Here is a 13852-nt window from a genome sequence, read left to right as displayed (position 1 = left end):
GTCTTTATAAGTGGCTTTCCTTGCAGTTTATAAGAGTTTAAAACTTTTATGTTCATTTACTTAATTCTTTTCATATAAAATAAAAACGTAATACATTTTGTTTAATCTAATGAATTTATAAAATTTGGCAACTAAGTTTTAATCATTTAAAAGTGGCTTAAATTATTTAGTTATTTAACTTTATTTTCTATTAAATAATTAAGAATGAATGAAATATACTTTTCATTTTAAATTAAAAATTATCAGTCAAAGAATTTAATAAAAATATTCGTTTTTATTTCTTAGTTTTACTTACCATCGATCCCAAACCTAAATGATAAGGCTGTGAGTGTGGCACAACACCACCACCCAATGAACCAGCTGTAGAGAAACCACCTTGCAAACCACTTGAAGCACCCAAAGCGCCCATGCCGCCGGTATACCAGCCGCCGTGCATATGCGCATGTGCAGGATGTAAGCCGCTGGAAAGATGGCCATGTTGTGCTGGAAATATAAACAAAACAAGACAATAACAAAACGTTAATATGTGTACTACTAACATAGTATGTCGGTATATTGTTGGTAAGTGAAATGTGAGGGAGTAAATATGTGTAAATATGTGACTAACAAATCAATGCTTTCCATTGTCTACAATAGAAAATGGAGTCATTGTCTGGTGGATGACTTAAAACCTATTTGATTTACATGAAAAATTGAAATTTTTATAAATTCAATTCAGTTGCTTACCCATTGATGCTGAGAAGCCGCCACCAAAACCTTTTGATGGATCCAATGGTTTGAAATCACCCATACCCAAATGACTGCCAATAGGCAAACAAGCTCCGCCGAGGCCTTTCTTCTTTTTCGATTTTGATGAGAGCTTACGATTTCGTGTCTGTATGCCTTCCTTTTTCATAGTCAGTGGACGATTTACCTATAAAAGAAAATTAAAATTAAAATATATATAATAAATTTGTATAATTTTTAAATTTGCATTGTTGGAGAGCAGCTGTGGAAAATCAATAAGCACTTTATAAACGTAGTAAATTGTTTGTAGTTCGTGTTGAATGGAGTAATTGGGTCAACTTAAACTATGTTGGGTCATAAAGTTTTATTACCAAAACTTTTACTTTTCTTACAGCAATTTCAATTTTTTGTTTTTGCTTTTTTTTTAACAACAGCAACTTCCTTTTGACCTCCAATTGTGCGCACAAACTCGTTGAAATTAAATTTAACACACAGGAAATGCAACGTACTTCACACTCTTACACCATCGTTCACAGTATAAAGCAATAAGCAATAGCTACAATTGCCGTTTTTTTTTCTTCTTTTTTTTTTTGTTTTTCACCACTGCCAAAATATGTTTATTACTTGTATTGCATATGTAAAGTCCCTTAAGTCCCGTCTGCTCTAAAAGAGCTAAAAGCAATCTAAGCAAAAAACCGTAAATATATGAAACATTACTTATTTTTACATGATCAGATAAGCTCAGCTCGCCAAAACTCAACTCAACTCAACTCAGCTGAACTGAACTCAACGCGAAAGCGATTTTATCTACTGATAATTTGAGCCTACAAAGGTACGAGTCCGTGTATTACCACTGCAACTAATACACATACAACTACAACGACAACAGCACAACAGTTATGGATACAACAACAACTTTTAGTACTTCCCGCGTGCAAATAGGTGTGCATGTAAACCGCCGCCATTATTACTCTTTTGTGATACACTGACGAACATAAAAACCCATTTAAGTAGACATACGTAGCAGCGAGGTGAGTACCTCATATGCAATTGCTTATCACTTGCGAAAATCTACGCTAGCTGCTGTTAGAAAATTCGCTTCATTGCACTACAATTACAATTACAATATTAAGTTACTTCTCGTCATCAAACTTGTACGTCGTCTCTCTGTGTCCTCCATTATCCGACAAACACACAAATTCATAGGCGCATAGGTACTCGTTCATTGCAGTTAAACCTAATCATCCACTAAAAATAAACGTACAAGCATAGCTAAGTATAATATGGGTTCCAAAAAAAATGTTCTCTAAACCTGGGCGTGAATAATGTTGTTTGTAGTTCAGCGTAATTCAAAGCAATTAGGGTACAATAATAATAACATACAGTAGCGGATTAACGCTAAGAAAGGTTGACTGAATCGGAGAGTAACTATAACGAGTGATAAAGCAATGTTATATACATATATATATAAAACATAAACTGCAATTCTATTTAAATAAATTATTGCAAGAATAGATTATTTTTTATTGTTTCACAATGAATAATTTATATTACATATATAGGCCAAGGTTAATTGAGAAAAATAAATGATTATTATAACTAGTTAATAATTAGTTTTTAATTATAGTGCATTTAATTGCAAACAATTTTAATAAAAATATTCACAATTATTATCACTTAAAAATATAATAATATTTATGAAAATAATAGCTAGCAAAAATGTTTTATTAAAATTACAACTAGTACACCAGCATAGCGTTTAATTTACTAGTTAAAGTGTTAGAATGAATAACGAAATAATAAATGTAAAATTATTTTAAGCATATGTTTACTATATTTACAGTTATGTTTAGTTACTATACAATTTTAATGAAGTTGATACAATAATTAATAATGGTAATAATTATAACTAGTAGAGGTACAGTCACACTTTAATATAATGGTTTAAGATTAAGAATTATTTATGAGATATTGACTAACAGAACTCAGTAAAAATCTCACTGATATATAATTATTTTTTAATTTTGCAGTATTAAAACAACAATTACAAAATGCAATAATTATAACTAGTAAGTACATACTCTTTAATATAACTTTTAAAGTGTAAGAAATAATAATAAAGTATTGATTATTAGAAAATTGCTATTAACGATAATTTATTTATAATTTTAAGGAGTTAAGAGAAAAATTACAAATGGTAATATATACTAATCACATTTAGTAAAATTAGAACTAGTAAGTTAATCATTTTTTTTTTGTGTAGAGAATTTAATGAATTACGTTAATTATATATGTTAATCGTAAATATTGCTTAACAGAAACTAGTAAAATTGAATCTCGTAAGCAACAATTTCTTTTTCAAATACAAATACTTGTAAAAGAAATATTGAATTTTTCGTCATCATCACTCGGTGTGAGTTATAGATTCCTTAATAATATAGCTCCATTTTTCTCTGTCTTTTGTGTTAGAACTTTATTATTTCTTTTAAAAAAAAAGCTTTTATGTCTTTATTGATACGAATTGGTTAGAATTCAAAATTTTACATTTTGACTCATATCATAGCCATATTTTACAATGTTCTTACTAACACGGCTGTCAGGATTTACAGTTTCGGCTGCCCTGATCAATAGAAGTTGGCTCCTTCAATGGGAGTAACGTGGTGACTGTGCTTAAAACCCAAATTTACGTGGGTAGAATGAAGTAGATGCAAATTCAACAACATAAAATGCAAATTTTACAACATAGTGTTCTGACCTAAAGACCAGCAGAAGTGTCATATGGACCACGTTTCCTCTCAAGGTGCACACTATATTCAAACGTATAGCTTCAATTAGTATCAGCAAAACTTTTTAGAATTGCAATGGGGTGTTTATAGACTCATTATACTCATATATGTGTTAAGGACACCGTGGTTTTATGCCTTCACAACAGGTAATCACGTTAAAAAATGTTGAACTCTGTAGTTTGCATGTTTGTAGCGTTTCTTAGCTCAACAAGAATTGCAACTAGCAAAACAATCACTGTTATTTCAAGGAATTTAAGAACTAAAATATATATCGCTTATGTAGGATACTGAAACTAATAACTATAGAGAAATTGTAACTAGTAAATCAATACTTTTTATTTTAAGAACATAAACACCAAATTGTGTAACGTTTAAAAAGACATTTGTAACTAAAGATTAAAGGAAAATTGTAACTAGTAAATATTTTATTTCTGTTTTTGGACTAGTTGGTTTTAGTAATATTGTAACTAGTGAACAAATAGTTTTTAATAATAGTCTTTTATCTCTAATAGTATGCGTTAACTATTCACTAAAGAAGGTGTGTCCTTTTAGTTTAATTTACTACTAAATTTTTAAAAAATTTTAATTTTCGTAAATATTTATTTTCCATTAAATTTATTTAGATTTTTTTGTACAAGCATTACGACCGACTTACACCTAAACTTTTTAACCACAATACCGGTACTGTACAATAAATTATTTAGAGGCGGCCGTGTTTTTTCAAGCACAATAGCCTAACAAACTATTTATTAAACTTTTTGTATAAAATATTTAGAACACTTAAAAAGGATAAAACACAAAAGAGAAAGAAAACGAAAAAGAAAAAACACTGTCGCTCTCTTCAATAGTTCTTGCACAAGGGGGAAGGAATCAACACAGAAGCCTAGGCAATACAAAGGTAAAAATTGTGCAATGAAGCACACGCACATTTGCAGGATGTTAAGGAGGTGCACTCAACAATGTATCATTTACATATATTGAAAGTATATTCATGTGCTACATAGATTTGGCAAAGAACTGGAAGGACATTGCCTTTCTGTTTTTTTTTTAAATCTCAAAATTATTTTCTGTCGGCATGAATGTCAAATAATTGTTGACAATTATTAGAGGGGAAGTAAATGTAAACAATAAAAATGAGATTTTCAAAAGGTAAATAATTGTTTTGGTAATTGATACTTTTTTGTACTTTTAACGAGTGCAGCAGGAGCAACAACAACAATAAAAAAAATTAATGCTGCTGACAGTGAAAATTGCTACATTAATAAAATAATAAGTGCTGCAACAAAGCAAGCATTAAGCCGAAAAATAAGACAACAAAAAAAAAGTACCAGAAAAAAGTACTAAAAAAGAAATGTAAGTAAGGAACAGTAGGCTATAGTCTTAAGTGAAGTCAGTTTCATAAGCCTGTTTAGAGATTAGCTGAAGGACACTTCAAGCTGGAAGCATTGCAGCACATTTTCCTTAATTTGAGGTAGTAAGGAGAAGGGGCGTTTCCCTTATGCAGCTGGAAAGTTGTTTTGCATTCTATGCGAAATTTAAACGAGACGACAATTAGTTGGCTTGTTTTTAATTTCACTTTTATTAATAATGCAATGAAAGTGTGTTTTAAGTTGAAGATGTTATAATTAAGTTAATTATATTGCAACTATTTGTTTTTTATTAAAATTATAATTTACACGCGATTTGCATCATCTTGGGAAAATAAAAACTTCCCATAAGGAATTATTAAAAGCGAGCAAAAAAAAGTTAAAGTCACTAGTTATTAAGTAGTTTCATTAGTTCCGAACTTTGTAGTCAAAAAGGAGTAAAAAGTAAATATATTACTAGTACGATTTTTATTAGTTAAAATTGATTAAATCTTTTACGGGTTATAGAGGAATGATATTACAAATGAGTGTTGTACTTGAAAACCTAACTACATGCTATGTAGTAAATTATTAATGACAATTTAGTTAAGAATATCGTAGTGACTTCATCACTGGTGAAAATAGGTGAGGTTTGTTGTAAAGAGTAGAAATTAATAGCAATACATTTGTATCCTTTTCAGACGTAATATTGACATTATATCCTCAGTGTATGTTGTGACGTGACTGATAGCAGAGCAGATACTTAAAAGAATATCAAACCGACGAGTCAAGATGAATAACATATAATAGAAATAACTAGAAATCTTACATGAAAACTTTTACTTACTGGTAGGTAAGGTAATAAATTGTGTATGTAGTTGCATTAACACTAGTTAGAAACACTAGTGCATTGAATTTTACTAAAAAAATGTTATTTAATAGTGGTAACTAATAATGAAAATCATACATCAACACTAGTTAGAAATAACTACTAGTAACTATTGCTAAGTGTTTCATTTCATTAAAAAATTAATTTTAAGTCATGGTAAATGAATTTTTAACTAATCTCATTTTTAGTTTTATTATTTTACACATGTCATGTGTTTTTACTATTAAGAAATCTTAAAAAAATTAATAACTAGTAATGAAATTATTTTGTTATTAATTATATTTTCAGCTGGTTTCAACAACTGAAAATGTGTAAATGTTCGCTTGGATTGTGGCATGTTGTTGGGCTTAAGCCATCAAACATTAAGCGTTAATTTGTTGATTATAATGTCAAAGGGTGAAACACCTCATTAAAGTTTTTTTACTGAATTATGCACAATTAATTGAGTTTAAAGCTGGCTTTCATGCTAACTCTTAGCCCATTTACAAATTAAACAGAAATCTTAATCATATGTAACGAAACAGATACAAAGCAGGAGTGAGGAACTTAACTTAACAGCCGCTGCTCGTAACATTAAAAGCGTGTGCGGCGAAGTACTCTACTCGTACACAACTGATTTATGAATAAATTAAGTACATCCCTGTGCTGGCAATGTTAATAATAATTTTGGTGTCTTAAGAAGCTGCCAATGCTGTCAAATTAATTTTTTTTCCACTGACAGGCTTGCACGCGACTTTCGATACTTTTAGTATCGCATATGTGGCAGAGTACTTGGTGGTGTGGTATGGTGTGTATAAGAAATTTTTGCATAATCATAACTATTGGGGGAACAGCCTGAGAAGCCACTGTTGCCATTTAGCGCTGGGTGGCATACACTATTCGCTGACAACAAAATCACTCGCTGTTTAAAACTAATTGAGTGGAACCTTCGCACAATTTAATGAGTAACAATTAAAAATATATATTAAATTTAGTGCGGGTGTGGTTGCATGTGGCAAAAATTAAAAAATTCATTAAATATATATTTTTTTTCATTATTGTTATTATTTTTTGAATAGTAATAAATCAATGTGATAAATTATTTTTTAAATTTTTTTTATATTATTTTTTATATTATTTTTATAGCTTAACTATACATTGGCGTCAGTCTACGTAATATGAAATTAAGTTTTATGTACATAAATGTATGTGGTTGTTTGCTTTATATTTGTATAATATGTACCACTGAGTATATTATTGCTTTTATTTATACCTGTTGGTTTTATTGTCTCTGTTATATAGTGTCATTGCTAACAATGTATTTTATTGTTGGCATTGTTAACGTATAACGGCTTATTATTATTAGCCAAAAGGATAATAATCATTTATCATTGTGACGCCAGTTACCCACACACAGGGACACTGAGGCCGATCTAGGCGCTCATTTACACTATGTGGCATGTATTTAAGACAATTTCGTACACTGCTGGATATTCTTTAAGTGCACAGGTAAATTGTTTTTTTGAGCATAAGACATCAAAAGTATAAGTGTCGATGAGAACAACCGCACAGCAGGATATTGATTTAATATATTATGTTGTGATAGCAAAAATAATGTCCTTTATTTCAGCTGCCCTTAGACAAAAGAACAATTGGATTTAAATGATTGTGAGGGTTTAATTTGTAAGAATATTAAGTAAATGAAAAAAAAATGTATAGCAAGAATTATTAAATAGCTTTAATTGCGTTTCGAATTAAGTAGTTAATAAGAAAAAGAAAAATATATAATATAAACTATTTTTAAAAAATTCCCAGCAATTTGTATTGCATAAAAATTAATTTTTAATTTAGTTTCAAATCACAAAAAAAAAAAAAATTAACAAAAATTCATATAATCCATCATTAAAAAATTTATCATGTCTTGCACCTTAACACCCTCCTTGCGCTTTCTTCTAAACTCATGTCACATTTTTACTATTCGCATTTGCAATTTAAAATTCATTTCACAACAACAAAATTATAACGTTCACATATTTACAAATAAGCGCACCGCACTGCACTGCACTGCACAGTACACGCAGTGGGAAAAGAGTAAGAAATTTCCATAAATCGCCAATCAGATTGCATGCATGCTAAGCGAAAAAGCCCACACACACGACAATTTTCATAGACGAACTAACGACGCAGACGCTAGCAGCAACAGCAGCAGCAACAGCAGTACTATGCTATCATCACACGTTAGCTTATGTTGTTGACAGCAAAGCTGCACGTAAGTAGCACAATATGCTAAGCAAAAGTATGCACATAACATAAGCAGCATAGCAGCGAATAAGTTTTATTTGGCGAATATGTATAAGCGCTGAACTTCACTGAACAGAACAGCGAATAAATTGTAAGCTAGCCAAAATGCAGAGGTGACGTCGTAGCAAAGCAGCGCTGTTATTTAAAATAAGTTAACAGAAACAGCACCAAATACACATCAACACATAATTGAACTTAGAAAAATACAAATAAAACACGCTGGGTGCACAGTGATTGGCATCTTATCAAGATTGGACAGTGCCCAATTGAAAAAAAAATTAAAATATTTTCTTTTTTATTTTTTTCATTTTTTTTTAAGTCATAGACTATATTTTTGTATCTAGTTTATTTCAATTTTGTTTGTATACTGCAGTCACACACACATACACATCAATATGTGTGACTATATTCAAAACTATTAAAAATTCAAACAGTATACGGATGGATGGATGGATAACTGCCCATACACTGGGGCATCATTACGAGTACAAGGCATATGCATGCAGTTTTGCAAATCAATTTTCTTACAAATTTTTTCCATTTTATCTATTCATTTTTTTTTTATGTTTGAATAAAATTGATTTAAAATGTGTTCGAGTTTTGGAAAATGTAAAATTTTTAAATGCTCAATTAATAAATGAAATAAAATTCATTTGAAAAATTGCACATTTGCGGCACATGCCAAAGCAACGGCAACAGCAACAACACCAGCGCACAGACAGCAGCCAGGCAGAGTTAATAGTCAGCAGTCAGCATTCATCTATGACACAGTCGGATTTTTAGTCTCAGTTTTGCAGCATCTGATGCTTATCATTTGTGGCATTTGTGGTTACTGCAACAACAGCAAATTTCTTAATTATTTAATATTGCATTTCCAATGAAAATTTGTTTTTAATATTATTTGCTAGTTGGTATTTTTTTTTTATATTTTTTCCAAACAAATATTTTTGCTTTTGTAAAACTCGGACAAGTACTCCGAGTTATTCATTTAAATTTGCTTGATATTATCATATTACCGACGCGTAGCAATTAAGAGCAGAGTATGATTATCAGTACCATTGTGTACTGTATGAATTATAAGTGGAAAACACTTTATATACAATTTTATTTTAATTAGAAAATTATACTTTCTTGTATAGTATAGAAGACACACTGATTTCTTTAAAAGATATATAATCAGTTTCTGAACTTCTTAGGTAATGAACAACTTTTTGTATTTGAAAAATTTTTTGCAAAATTTTTCGCGAATCAAAGTTTCACTAAAGGACCTACCCACTTGGTCTAACGTATTCTATAGACAGGGCTGTCCAGAACAGGAAGGTCGCGGGCTAATACAAATCACTGAATAGGTTAGAGAGCCGCAGAAATAAATACATATGTTCATTTATTCCTATAAGAAAAATATTTTATTTTTAATATAATGACTTACGGTTAGATACGATTTTTTTTTACCAGTTGTACAAAGAAATATGTACTAAAATTTTCACTAATTAAGTAAATTAACGAGAAGTGTAATAAATTATTTATTTATTTATTTGGGATATAATGAACATAAAATAATGTGATATATTCAAAATATAACAAAGAAAAATGTGCCTAATTGTGGTAGATTAGAAAAATGTCGCGGGTCGCATATATATAAGCCGCGGGCCGCATGACGCCCGTGGGCCGTGCTTTAGACAGCCCTGCTATAGACAAACTTCTAAACGCTTGAGACGTACATTAATATCTTTCATAGTATATATTATATTGTATATGTATAGTTATAGATAAAATATATTTATGTATTATATGACTTTTTTAGTATATTATATAGTAGTATATAATATGTTGAAGCTGTTTTGAGCTAGTGCACTTAAGCACTTATACTCTTTTTTAACTCGAGGTATTTTCAAAACCTTTCTTTACATCTTGACTAGATTATTGTTTATCACTTCATCAGATTAAGCAATAATTGATCTCAGATCTGCATACATCCCCGAGCAGCCTGTAACTATTTTGAGATTTGATAACGCGATGTATATAGTTTTATTAAAAAATTAAATGTGTATTTTTTAAATCAATCACTAAATTAATAGAATTTATTTATCAATTCTTTTTAGTGCTACTCACAAAAAGAAATTTCTATTTATTTCAAATAACCCAAGGGTTATTTAAGATAAACATAAATGCACTGACTTGTAAATGAAAGTAGAAAAAGTATATTTAAAATATTCTAAAACTTTTCTTAACAAAGTCATTAAAATTAACTACAAAATTTTTTCCTGGTTTTGGAACTTCAAAAATGATGTCTGAAAAAGGACATTTTTTTGTTAAAGCGAATAATGAAAAAGGCTCCAAAAATAAAAAAAAAATATGTATTAAATTTTTACTGGTGTTTTTTTCTATACTCAAATACTTAAGATTTTTTTTTTCTTTTCGTAGAGTTCTAAAAACTTTTTTCTGTCTTATGCTTTGTTTTACTTTACGATATATTAGAGAATTCGCTTTCTAACATTCACCCACGAAAATGTTACGCCCAACACTTGCTACACCCCGCTTCCTGATTTTTTCTCAGCTAATGAATATTTAATGTGTATAAATTGTTTTATACATGGATACACTATATATATATATTCCCTTTTCTGTATTTTTTTTCAAAAATGCATAATTTTAACGTACCGGCGGCCGGCGGCACACTTACGTATTTCTATAAAGTCACATTAAATATCCCAGTCCACCTTAAACGAATTCGGTCCTTATATTTCTGGTGTAATTTCCTACGCACTGAGCGCGTTACACTTTGGTACTATAATAATTTTTCCTTCAAATTTTGGATATCAATTCTTTTTTTGCTTTAAATGAAATTCACCTTCCGCATCAGTGAAGCGGCATGAAATTATGCATACCAATCTTGAGAGGGTCTCTCATAGATCTTGAGTAGTGTGCCCAAAACGTTTAAGTTAAGTTTATAACATAAATTACACCGATTGCAACTAGAAGAAGACGAAGAGGGGGTAACTCTTCTTACTGGTTGGTTCACTAACAAACTTCAAGCATATAAAAATTATATTTATACGACGAGTTTATTAAGTGAGTTAGGCTTATCGCATTTTTACAGGCGGTAGCCAATGTACGCATATCGCTTATCTAATCGCTGCCAACAGTTAGCACCAGAAAACAATAACACCAACAACAACAACAACAACACCAACACCAACGGCAACTGCAATAGCAATGGCAATAATAATATTAATAGCAGGGTATATCACGGCAGATACAGCATCTTTAAATAATCATCAACAATTCATCAAACGTTATGTTGGCAGTTATAACGAATTACTTGCCACCCAAAAATTTCTATTTGAACGTTGAACGTTGAACGCTGAACGCTGGTGTCTGAATTTTCAGCCACAGCGTCCCGTTGTAGTGGTTGTTGCTATTCTGGCTTTTATATTGCCGTGATTCCCTTTTGTAGTGTCATTTTTAATCTGGTTTCATTTCCGCCACCCTACACACGGTTTCCTGAGCTAAGGACGTTTGCGTTTGTTTAGTTGTGATAGTTCGCCGTGCTTTATTAGCTTAAGAGGGGAGCGTAAAGCGTACAGATATACATCGATATATGTATATATTTTGTAATTTATATCTCAAAAATAAATACAGATCTTTGTATTTGGATGAAAAAAAAAAAAAAACAAAACAACTTTTGAATATATTTTCAATTGTATGTGGGAAATCCCGAACGTTTTCAGATATTCATTGAGCAGCGCTCGACTGAACTCGATTGCGCCCGTGGTAAATGGTGTGTGAAATCGCTTAAGCACTTAACGAGGGTTAAGAGCTGTGATTTGTTGTTGCTATTTTTTTGCTTACAAATATTTTAAGTCCTCCTGGTCTTGTTGTTGTTGTTGTTGTTACCACTAATGTTTTTCTAGTTGTTGTTTCAAATGATTTAAAACATAATATCATTAAACTATCATCAATACGCGGATTTATGTGGCAACATGCTGTGTACTTGGCTTTAGTTAAACAAAGCGTATACAGGGTGTGATACGGGAAATTTGTACAATTTCAAGCCTATGAACTCATTGGTTTAGTACAAAGAGGAAAAACAAAAATAGATAAATTAGAAAAATATTTCCAGTATGAAACTTTCTGACAGGATTAACATGCTAATATATCCGCCGTTTTATGACTTTTGTCCGCGTTGATAATTCCCATATTGGCTTCTTACTTCGATTTTACTTTAGGGAAATATTGTATTTTATGCTCACGACGTTATATATAATTTATACACTACGGAAGTTTATGTTAACGGAAGTACTTAAATTTGCCCAAAAGTAGTCTTCATGGATTGTGTACAAGAAACGATTAGTTTGACCGCTTATGTGTGCTTACGATTTAACTACTACTAAGTCCAGTGTTGCTTTTGTGCTATTTTTTTATATTTTTAACAAAATTTGTTTTCAGTTTACTTACATTGTGTAATTTATAGTAGAGCCCACAGGCATTGCACACTGGTTCACCGCTGGCATTCCGCCGCCAAAGGGTTGTCGTTGTGGTTTTGCAGTTCGCACATGAGGTCCCCGCACGTTTGGCGGCACTTTGTAGTGATTGCAAGGTCTGTAATGAGAAAAATAAAAAAAGTTTTAATAGATTTGGTTGAATTAATTATTTTGTTGACTTAATTATATTGTTAATTAAATTATTTTGTTAATTTTTCATATTCTGTTAGATTCTAACAATATGAATTTATAATGGTTCGATATGTAAGGAAATAGTATTACTTAATATATATTTTAATATAGATTGTATACACATGGAAGATCTCACAGTAATTTGTGTGAGACAATAGTTTGTACTTTCGTATTATTAGTGCTGTTAGCTAACACTTTCGCATTTTATTTACTTTTTCATTTGTTTTACTAACCATTAGCTAGTAATTAGTTAATGTTTTGACTAGCTTGATTTGTAAGTTTTACTTGAAAATTTTTTTAATTACTTGTTATTATGATATTCTGTTAGATTGGGATTAAGGACGAATCTGTATGTCAGACTTCTTACAGTTTATAGCTTCGTTGGAATAATTTAAAGCTATCATAATAAGATGTATGTGAGATTTCTTTTAGACTATAACTTTACTGTGTTATTCTAAAACTGTTTGCATAATATGTCGCTAATATGTCAGATTTTTTATATCTCTGCAGTGTTGTGTTCTCTTTGTGTTACGCTAGATTTGTTATTACGAGACTTCTTATCTCGTAACAATGGCGTATAGAATATAGAGTTTTGAGCCTAAACCCCCACCCACATTCCGGTATTATTTTGAACCACTATGTGGGAAGAGATTGTTAATTATTCAATGTCTTTATGTTAACTTTCAATTACATTCTTAAATCTTCTAAATCTTTCCTATAATGTTTCTCTGTATTAGGCTTTGTTTCCTATATATAATAAGGCTATCTGTTAAGGATGTATCGCTATCTGCACGCTTTAACTGTTTAATTTTCTTTGATAATATTGTCAGACTTCTGACATAATTTTCTGGTAGCTGTTCGTGGTCGTCAAAAAATTGTTTTCAAGAATTTCTTGTTGTGGCTGTTGAATTGCACAATAGATGGGAGCTTGATAGTTTTTTTTTTCACTTGGCAGGAATTGTTAGTTAGGAATTAATGATAATGTGTATGTTTGTCTATTAGGCAATAGCCGGTTACATGTATTATTATTATAGGCAGGATCACACTGCTACCTGAATATATCTATTCTGCATAGATCTGATGTTCAATCATGTTTATGTTCTTATTTCAAATCAATCGTTCTTATATAATTACCATTTGTACTTAATT

General features: G+C 30.6%; 1 protein-coding gene across 1 annotated transcript in view; it reads right to left on the bottom strand.

Moving 5' to 3' along the window:
• The window catches only part of LOC119676686 (GATA-binding factor C-like), an 18185-nt gene that overhangs the window by 955 nt on the left and 3378 nt on the right, over nucleotides 1–13852 (bottom strand). Inside the window, exons 2-4 of the mRNA XM_038087942.1 lie at nucleotides 12486–12629; nucleotides 727–913; nucleotides 296–483 (exon numbers count right to left, since the gene is read on the bottom strand). Of these exons, the coding sequence (XP_037943870.1) occupies nucleotides 296–483; nucleotides 727–913; nucleotides 12486–12629 (519 nt within the window). The remainder of the gene's footprint in view (nucleotides 1–295; nucleotides 484–726; nucleotides 914–12485; nucleotides 12630–13852) is intronic.

This window comes from Teleopsis dalmanni, chromosome 2 (genome assembly GCF_002237135.1).
Source record: "Teleopsis dalmanni isolate 2A chromosome 2, ASM223713v2, whole genome shotgun sequence".
Classification (NCBI taxonomy): domain Eukaryota; kingdom Metazoa; phylum Arthropoda; class Insecta; order Diptera; family Diopsidae; genus Teleopsis; species Teleopsis dalmanni.
This window is presented reverse-complemented; position numbering and strand designations above follow the sequence as displayed.